The sequence below is a fragment of the Egretta garzetta genome, unplaced genomic scaffold (assembly GCF_000687185.1).
Source record: "Egretta garzetta isolate BGI_Z169 unplaced genomic scaffold, ASM68718v1 scaffold61, whole genome shotgun sequence".
NCBI classification, from domain to species: Eukaryota; Metazoa; Chordata; class Aves; order Pelecaniformes; family Ardeidae; genus Egretta; species Egretta garzetta.
Genome location: NW_009258620.1, coordinates 502,445 through 512,407, shown reverse-complemented (window position 1 = coordinate 512,407; position 9,963 = coordinate 502,445). Strand labels below are relative to the sequence as shown.

The window sequence follows — 9,963 nt, the reverse complement described above, 5'->3', positions numbered from 1 at the left end:
TCTTCTCCAGGTTTGCAACGTGCAAGAGACCCTGGGAAGATACATTGAATACTTGTGACTCTTTTGCTCCTGGGAAGGGCCATCACATCCATTCTATCAACAACTCGGTGGTAGTTCTTTCTCCACACTGACACTATAAATTTTATTCTTCAATGCATGGAATATGTGTCAGCAGAATTAAACCAGGACAGTCCCCTGAATGTGGAATTCCAGAGAAGGCACTGGCTGTGACTTCCAAAGTAAGCCAACAACATCCTGAAGTTCTTGATTTTCTTTTTTTCTCAGATACTTTTACTCAACTGAATTTTTCTGCAGATATTTGTTCTGAAATACTTTGACTTGGAGCAAGCGCTGTTGCTAGGCTGCTCTGAAAGCTTAAGATGGCTCTGACTTCTCCAAAATCTGTAGCAGGGGATTTGACGCAAAGAGAAGAACTCGTGCTCCATGATGGAAACTGTTCCCATTTCCTCTCTGCAAACATCATCACAATAGGTAAGTGAAAGGTTACCGTCCTTTTGCCTAATAGTTTTGTATTGAAAATACTTTTTTTCATTCCCAATTTACTTTCACTGTATTGAGATTTCATAAGGGAGTTTTAGATTTCCTTCAATTTATTTGAGAGAATTGTGCTTGTATATTTTTCAGTCCCTTTTTTTTCTGTGTAGTTGGTATGATGACTAGCTTTGGGGTGAAGTGTATTTAAAAAAAAAAAAAAAAACCAAAAAAAAAAAAAACCCAAACCAAACAACCCACAAAGAAACAAAAAACCTCAAACCAAACGTATCCCCCCAACCTCCTCAAAAAAACCCAACCAAACAAACAAAAAAATCCTCTAAAACAGCAAATGAAGTGTCACTACTCTGGCCCGTGTTTGACCTGTTCCAGTAGTGTCCAGGAGTTGGTGGCATATATGAGACTGTAAACACCTGATAGACACTGGGAATTAAATGAGATGGTGTTGGAAGGCAAAAATTGTAGCAAGTTTAAATAAAATGTGGAATATTATCTTATACAACAAGGATAGCTCTGAATCAGTCTGTCTTACGGCCTTGCTTGTACACACAGTCTGTGATGTTTGAGGCACAGGAAGGGACCTTTGTGTGTAGAATTGCTAAAACCTTCTCATCACTTATTCTTAGACTGGAAGTTCTGCATGATCAGCTATACACTTGCAGGCTTAGGAAAGTTCAAACTGCTTTTATTTTTTTGTCAGCATGGTGTTGTGTTCACCTGCTAGTAGCAAACCCCCTAACGTGCAGGAAGATATGATTAAAACTGAGCCTCTTTTTGGCTCACTCGTCATACCTAGACTAACCTCCTGACCCCTAAACTCTTTTCTCCATTAAAAACAGTGCCTTGGTGATTTTAATGGTGGGTGAAATTTATGTATGTGTTCTCTAAATTATTTTGCTTGAAGGAACTACTTGCTTTTTCAGTGTTTAAGTACAGTATGAATTGTTATTAAAACTTCTGCTGCATGATAACATAAAATTATGACTCTAATGTTACCAGTGTTTCCTAAGACATGCTAGACAGCATAGTATCTTCATGTAGTTGGTGACATTTATACTTGAATAAATGGAGTGGTTTTGAGATGTGCTTAAATAGATGGGAAACTGACTTCTACTCCCAAGTTAAGGAAAAATACAGTTACCCTCAACTAATGTGTTGATTAGAATCTTGATGTGATGTCTTCTGTGGCCGTAAATAATAATGGTATAGCAAAATTCACAGGTAGATTGGAAGGACAATGTAAGAGTACTCTTATTTACCAGACCTTCAATGCTGTGAGTTTGTGTTAGTAACAAACTGTCTCTGAATCATTGTCCACTTGTGGCTTAAGTGGGGTATGCACATTTCCCATAAAATGCCTACGATCCCTTCTGATCTTCAGCTGAATCTCTCTTGGCAGGGAATGTTTCGATTGTTGGCTTGCTAAATACATGAAGTTTAAAATGTCTTCAAAGATCAATAAGCATCTTTGGAGATATGCTTTTGAAACTACAGATGATGGGCATATCATCCCTGATTTGTTAACAAAGAATCGCAACCTTGGTGCCTTTACAGAAACCAACAGATGCATCTGTGTTCCCAGCTGTGTGCCTTTCAATGTGTCTGTAAGAATGTAAGGTCTATGTGTTTGAGAGTAATGTATTTCTGACATAAGCAGGTTTTCAAGTATAAAACCAAGCAGCTGTACACCGAAACTGCACTTCTGCTTTTAGATTTTCATGTCCAAATGCAGTAGGAACCCAATATTGGACTGTTTGCTTATTCTTATCCCTTCTTGTCCCCAAGAGATAATGGTTTAGTTTGAAAATGTGGCTAATAAAAGTTAACACTGTTCTGAAAGAATGCAAACCTGCTTGTTTGGGATTTGACCATCGCATTTTTAGCTGCCCCCCAATGCTGGTTAACAGAGAGGTTTTTCTGAGAGATGAATTCATTAGCTGGAGTATCTGCAGTGAGTAGTAGTTTGGTGGCTTGTAGCTCCCTTTGGCAATTAATGTAGATTGAAAACAATACATGTAAAAATGAAGCTGACAAGACACCTAAACACAGATGAGAGAGAGAAAAGGAATAGAAGTCAAAGTCTTGGTGGTTTAAGAGACAAGCACTGGAATTTAAAAGGAATGTGTATCACTTCTCTTTGTGAGACAGGTAGACAGAAAATGGCCAAGAAGAACTGGCTTTTGAATGTAAGTAGAAATGAGATCTGCCATTTCTAAATGGTATCAATCATATTCCAATTAAGCCTTACTTTTAGGGTTTAATCCAGGAACTAGTAGAGATCAGGATGATGTCTAGCAGGAGGAAAGAGATACATACTTTCCTATCTGGCATTGCAAGTTTTATTTCTATAGATCTCTGAAGCATCTCATGCAGGTCACTGATCCTAAAATTAGAAAGTCTTTAGTTTGAAATCATGTTCTTAAGAATGGTGGATTTGAGAAGGAGGACGATTGTAGGAGAAAGGACTGTTTATAAGAATTACAGAATTTGGTTTATGCAGCTTTGCTAGAACAAATGTTTGTGTCTGCTGAATTCCTCTTAAGAAGGCAGTGAGATATTCTGAATCTTTTTGTGAGACAAAGCAATTCATACTAATAAGAAAGAAACAGCAGCAGCCCTGTAACTTAGTATTATCCTTTTTGTGGGTGCAGTTGCCTATCAAGTATTTTCTGGCTTTCAACCAGGTTCCTTTGTTCAGCAGCACCAAGTGCTCCTGAATATTTTATTCTTTAATCTTTACCAGATATATTCCAGAGGGAATGCTAAATGCTGGGAAAACTGGGAGGAATCATTGCAGTAGAATGCAGCTATGAAGGCCATAAGAACAGCAAGGAAAACCCAACCTCTTTCTCAAAGCAGAACATTTGGGCCACATTTAAAAAAAAAAAAATTATGTAAATTAGTATAATAGGATGAGACTGTCAAAACCAATTGCAACTTTTTTCCTTGATTCTTTCAAGTGGTTCTGGAAAATCTTTCTTGAAGTTGATGAGAGCGGGGTTTATACTGCCTCAGGTTGTGGCTCTGTGCCATGAATTTGTCTGAATTGAGCTGAGAGGTACAGAGCGCAAAGAATAACCATTGTTAGCTTTGCTCTTTTTTTGAGTGTTGACAGCTTGCGCAGAGGAAAATGAGCTCTTCTCTTGGGAAGGTCTGGAGATTACAGATGTGATTTTGCATATCAGGTGTTGATGGGAGATTGGGTAGGAGGAAGAGAATTGTGTAACTGATGTCTGTGGCAGATGAATTTGTGCTACAGGAGAGATCTGAAGGAGGAGGAGCTGTTTTGCTGCATTTAAAGTAAAAGAAGTTGATTTAGCCTAAGATTTTAATTAGAACTTCATGTATTCAACCCAGGACTCATTTGCTTGACATACATTCTCATTTACTGGCTACAGTCACGAAGTAGGCAACACCAAAAATTTTGGCTGGGCTTTTGCAGGAACTAATTTCATCATTTTGGTCAAATTTCCAGCAATTGAGATCAATTTAGCTTTCTACTGGCTTACAATTTGGGCTGATAGGTGTATTTTTTTTATTAGCATTAACAGGGCTGAATATATCTGTATTGTAGTTGTATTAAAAATAGCTTGTCAGTGAAAATATAATCCATAATTAATTGTCATTACATTAGTTCTTACCTTTATCTCATCATATATTTAGTGACATTTACTTTTTCCTAGTAGAGGTAGCCATCATGTTTGATCATTGTCTAAATGTGCTTCTTATGCTCACTGTATGCGATAAGTGCTTAAATATTCTATGTTTGTTCTTGAATTTATGAAGGTAAGTGGAGCATCTGTTCACAAATAAATTATTCCAATGACTGCTTTTTTTATGTTTTAAAAATCAACATGAAGCAAATTGTTCATTGAAAGGTAGTCCAAAGGAAATGGGAAAATGTTTAACTTCCTGCAAACAGTAACTACAGTTTTGCTATTAGGCATGTGTTAAATGCATGCACATTTTTTCAGCAGCATTGTAGGATTTTTATTTTTTTTTTATTATTCTTCTTTCAAAAGTCTGTTGAGCCTCTATTAGTGTCCTGTTTGCTGCTGTTGCAGCTTAGGCAAATGCCCAAGCAGTTGGCTAAAGGAAGCTTGCGTTGAGTGTCAGATCGCTAGCAACGGAACATGTGCTGAAGTACTTTGCTAAACTGGGACCTTCCCTAAGAGGTATTATTCTTAGCTGATGAATCTCTTGAATACTGAAGGCCTGTAGTGGGATCTTCAGCATTCCAGTGTCCTCTCTTGCCTTTGCACAACTCTTGAGCACTCCTGTCCTGAACTCTGCGAGCTGTTTGATTCATATTTTGTAGCTCCTCAGCATGTGAAGATACGCTAGCTCATATGCTCTGGGGAAGGCTGCCCCAATACTACTATTACAGTGTATCAATAGAAAGAGAGGAATATTTACAAAATTGTCTCCTACCTCTCACCTGCAGATCAAACAAAAAATAATTTTTTTTTCTAGCCTCTTTCTCATAAATTGGTTTGTAAGGGGTTTGAAAGAGTGCAGGTATTTGGAGGTAAAATAGGTATTACATCATCTGTGTGTTTTCTGGCACTACAGAAGTAAGATGGTATGTTACAGTTATTACAATATCATATAAACCAACTTTTAGGGAAATACTTCTTATTTGTAGGATGAATTGTAACATGTTGCCTCCTGAACCAGAATTGTCCATTATATGCTTCTGTACATAAAGCTCTACCAGTGTGCATACGTAGGACAAAGAGCAAAGAAATGGCAGAAATAGCTGGAGGGAGAGAAAGTCTTCATTGTGCCTCTGCAGCACTTCCAGCATTCCAATGCAAGTGGGTCTGAACCTAAACAAAAGCTGGTCTGCAGCTCAGGAATCCCTTTGCAGACTTGTTCATAACACCCACTTGAGTTCTTATCTCCCTAATTAACTCTTCATATGACTCAGTTTAAATGCTGTGTGGTGCAGTGATAGCTCTTATCTTATTTTGCCTTTGTATTGTAATGAATGCTAAGCAATCTACACAGAAGTGATCATAATACTGTTGCGCTGTTGTCTTGAGTAGCCTATGCTTTCAAATACACTTCAGCTTTATCAAGCCTGTGCTGTCAAATGTAACACTTCAGCCTTCTCATTTGGTTGAATATATCTGCAAGAAAATTCAGGAAAGGATGGAGCTAGAGAGTTAAATCACTAGTTGGAATAAATCCATGAAGTGTTCCTCAATTGATCATTTTGTCCCATGCTATCATAGCTCCCTACAATCTACTTATTTGCCATACTTATTAAGCTTAGATGGCTTGAATATCTTGGCATTTTTCTGCAGTTTTCTGATTTATCAGTTGAGACAAACAGTTTTCAAAACTTGTTGCTTTTTTTGGACTAAAAACTCTGATTCTCTTTGTAGGGCTGTATATGGATGAAGAATAAGACTGCTGTGTAAAAAGGAAATCTGAGTTGAATGCAATTAACTTTTACATAATTTTTCTGTATAACGTGATTCAACATTATTACAGCACCATTGGGAAAGTCCAAAATCAAGAAGGTATATGGCAAATTCGGCAATCCTCTATTTTTCAAATATGTTCTGGCATGTCTAGACTCACTTTTCCCTTGTAATGAAAGAGCGTTGTGCACAGACTTGCAAAATCCTGTTTGCTTAGATACGTAGTGCATCAGATTAGCCTGGAGAAGTACTTAAGGTGGCCTTCAGCGTGTGGCTCTCACATGCTGCCTGTCTACCTGAGCAGTGCTCCTGTCTCGCAGGGGTCTGGCCTAGATGATCTCTAAAGGTCCCTTCTGACCCAAACCATCCTATGATACAAGTGTAGCTGAAGAACAAACAGGCAATGAGTACGTGAATTGGTATCAGCTGTCTGAAAGTAACTAGAATTAAAGCTAGATCTCTGTGAAACTGCCCATCAGTTAAAAATAAAATGTGATCTGATATCGTGGTTCTACTAGTTCTGCATGTATTATTGAGTGACTAAATAATGGATACTGATCTGGGTTTGGTTTTTGTTGATGCACTTTGAATCAAATCTGAAAAGACAATGTTTATCACAAGTGTTTAAACTTAAACATGTGGTTCTCCTTGATTTGGTACCACATAGACAGTGGGTACTACAAAATTCTGCATCTTGAAGTTTTTGCGTAGTCTCAATGTAGAGAATTAAGTTTTCAACACCTTTTTACCTTCCTGAATGGAGAGCAAGGCTTTAGTGTAACAAACATTAGGAGCTGCTGTTTGTCCTCCTTTTTGCTGCAGAGGCAGAAATGAACGAGTGAGGCTTGCAGAGTGCACGCTTGTTTCCTTTGTTGGCAATGTCAGCTTATACTAATTCAAAGTGCTCATGAGTCCATGGACTGTTATAATAAAGACATGAATCTAAGGATATAAAACTGGACTGTTCATCAGACCCAGATTCTAGATCTGATTGTGTTACAAAAACAGTCAAACAAGTAGTCGGTAACTTCACTTTGTCCTTCTGTTGTCTCTTATTTTGATTATAAATGGGAACTGCTATTCCTGCACAACAGACACTTCCCAGTCATGTCTGGGTCTTTATTACCTGTGCTGAAATACAAAAAATAGTAATGTTCAACCTAAACAATTAAGAAATTAAATAACTATGGCTTGCCTGAGAGATCACGAACTGATGTATTTTCATCTCAGGTGGTGGTGCTCTGGAGCAGATCTGAGGACTGATGAAACAGTGAAACTGAATCAATTTTCAGTTTGTGAAAAACGCTGTTTTCTGTTGTCCATGCTCACATACCATTCTTTAATACTGTTAAGTCTGAGAAGAAAAATTGTTTGAAAGAATTCAGTCTTTGAGCTGTTTCATCTCCCATTAAGAGATGATGAAATTGTCAGAAATTGTACCATTTATATAATGTAGTGTCTGTTGTAAAGGAAAAAGTATCTTGAATTACTTGATGATAAGAGTAGCTTTGGTCTGCAGGTCACTTTGCGATACAGACAGAAGGTAATGTTTGACTGTAGCTAGAGGACAATCTTCACTTTAAAAAAAAAAGTGAGAAAAGTCACTGGAATTTAATATTTGCTTAAGTGTACCTCCCCAAAATTAAGATTTATAAAATCATTTGAAGTTTGAGTAAGATACAGATGATGACATATAAAGACCTTGCCTAGTGACACTTTGTCACTTGTTTGCAACGAGTGATTCAATGTAGACATCCCTGATATGGGTTGCATTTTCATGTAGTCATGATTAAAAAAATTCTTACAGCAATGCACACAACTTAATTCTTATTTTGCAGCTGATTGAGGAGTGTTAATCTAAGACTTTACAACAAAAATTCTTTAAGTATTTGACATGGTTTTGTAAATGATAATTACTGACTTTTATACTCATTGTATAAACCATTGCCATTATTGAAGGACCTGAATGGATGCTGAAGTGCACATGAGATGCGTATCTTAAGATGCATGAGCAAAATGTAACTGAGCAATCAAATCACTAGGAAACCAGCATGAGAAAACAGGCTGAGGGGAAGTAATAGTTGAAATTAATGAAAGCATTAGGGAAATTTAACTAAATGGAAAGTCTGGATTGATTGTAATACCCTTGGGTGTTTTTTTGTTTTGAGATATTCAAAGATATGTAAAGCAGCTAATTTATTTTTTTGGATAATTTGTGCAAAAAATGATCTTGCTGTATCTGAAACATTTAAAATGCAAAAGGGTCCAATAGTGTTTGAAAGTACTCTGAGGTACTGCACTGAATGGAAATATTTCTTGAGGCTGTTAACATTCATGATGAACCAGTTAAAACTCCTCTGATAAAGCATTTCAAGATTGGAGTAGAATAAATATGGACTATTGGGGTCCAGTTTTGATGATCTTGATGTGTGCTCTCATCATACAAAAGCAACATAAATCTTGAAACCTTCTAGCGTATATTTAGACTAATGCAAGCGCTCTACCCCTGTGTTCTTTCTCAGCTGTTACCTTCCTTTACCTATTTGCAGAGTGGCCTTACAATATTGCTCTTCTGGTTTGTATCTATTTCTGATCCTTCTGTAGGATGAATGGTACCAGACATAGCTCAATATTAATCTGGATCAAGCATTATATGAGGATCTTGTATTTCATTTTGAGTGTGCTGAACTTTGGCATCTTGTCTTCCATCTGATGTGATTCATATGTTCCTTTTTCTTGTTTTGAGGAATGTTTTCTTAAGGATATTAGTTTGGATCAAATGAGCCTTGCCACTTAACCCAATAGATTTGACAGGCAATGAAAAACTGTCAAGCTTTCTGGATTAATTTTTCTTGGTTTTGTTTGGTTGGAGTTTTTGTTTGCATGCTTTTTCGTAAAGTGTATTGTAATGTAGTTCTTGGAGGCTGTGTGCCAAGACGCCTGAAGGTGTGTAGTCTCTTAACTCCTATTTAGGCACAGACATTCCAGAAACGTGTTGGAAGTTAGGAGCCTAAATACATTTGACACCTGCAGTGGAGCAGAGAGGTCTCCGGTTTGCTGTCTCCAATTCACACATGCTCTGACCTTGGATAGTGATTTTGGTTTAGAATCATGAAATATTAATAACCACCTGTCTTTGTCTTAGTGGAGTTTTGTTAGGATAAATGCATGGAAGGTTGTGAAACTGTCAGAAATATCAATGGGAGCCATTGATCAGACAGAGGTCTGATCTGTTGGGCATTCTCTGTTGTCAGTAGGAATAGTGCAGTTTGGCCTCACCCTTATTTGCTCCGTGCTATTGAAGTCATGTGACTACAATAAAAAGGGGAGAATTACTTGGATAGTCAATTCACATGCTAGCTCTGTTTCTTCTGTAGATGATAACTAATGAAAACAAGATAAAACGTACAGACTGAACTATGTTGCAGAATTGGTGATTTTTCTGTACTAGGGGGAAAAAAAAGCAGTGTACTACATATGTAGATACATGTGTTAGTTTTATAGTAGAAATTTGCATCTCAGATTTTCATTTCTGTAATTTAAAATCATCAGGCCTTCACTTTAAAGCTTGAAAAGGAAAGTAACAAATGGCAGGTTTGATGGGTTAAATCTTTCTAATGAGCAGAAATCCAGCTCACGCTGCCTTTCCTGAGGCGCTCAAGACTATTGTATTACTGAGAGACAACTTAAAGCGCTTTAGAGAATCTGTGAGCAAGTTATATTGCCTTTACAGAAATTACCAGTCTTGGAGAGGAGACTGACCAAGCCCCTCTTTGCTTTAGGATCTGTGGCAACAACTGAGTAATATACTATCAATATCGTAGTATTGTCTGATCCAAGCTACCGCTGTGACGTTAATGGATCTATTTTTGTGTCACTTGTGGAAGAAGTGGAAGTATTTTGTTGAGGTAAAGCCTGAGGCATAATAAATTTTTGGTGTGCTGGTGTTAAGAGCTTTTATGGTGAACATGGATTAGAAACTAGATCACCTGAATGTTATTTCCTGTTTCTTCTTCCACCT

At 37.3% G+C, this 9,963-nt stretch overlaps 1 protein-coding gene across 1 annotated transcript in view; it reads left to right on the top strand.

Moving 5' to 3' along the window:
- Nucleotides 1–380: 380 nt before the first annotated feature.
- PLCH2 (phospholipase C eta 2) overlaps nucleotides 381–9,963 on the top strand; it is a 94,634-nt gene continuing 85,051 nt past the window's right edge. Inside the window, 1 exon segment of the mRNA XM_035903575.1 lies at nucleotides 381–492. Within this exon segment, the coding sequence (XP_035759468.1) occupies nucleotides 381–492 (112 nt within the window).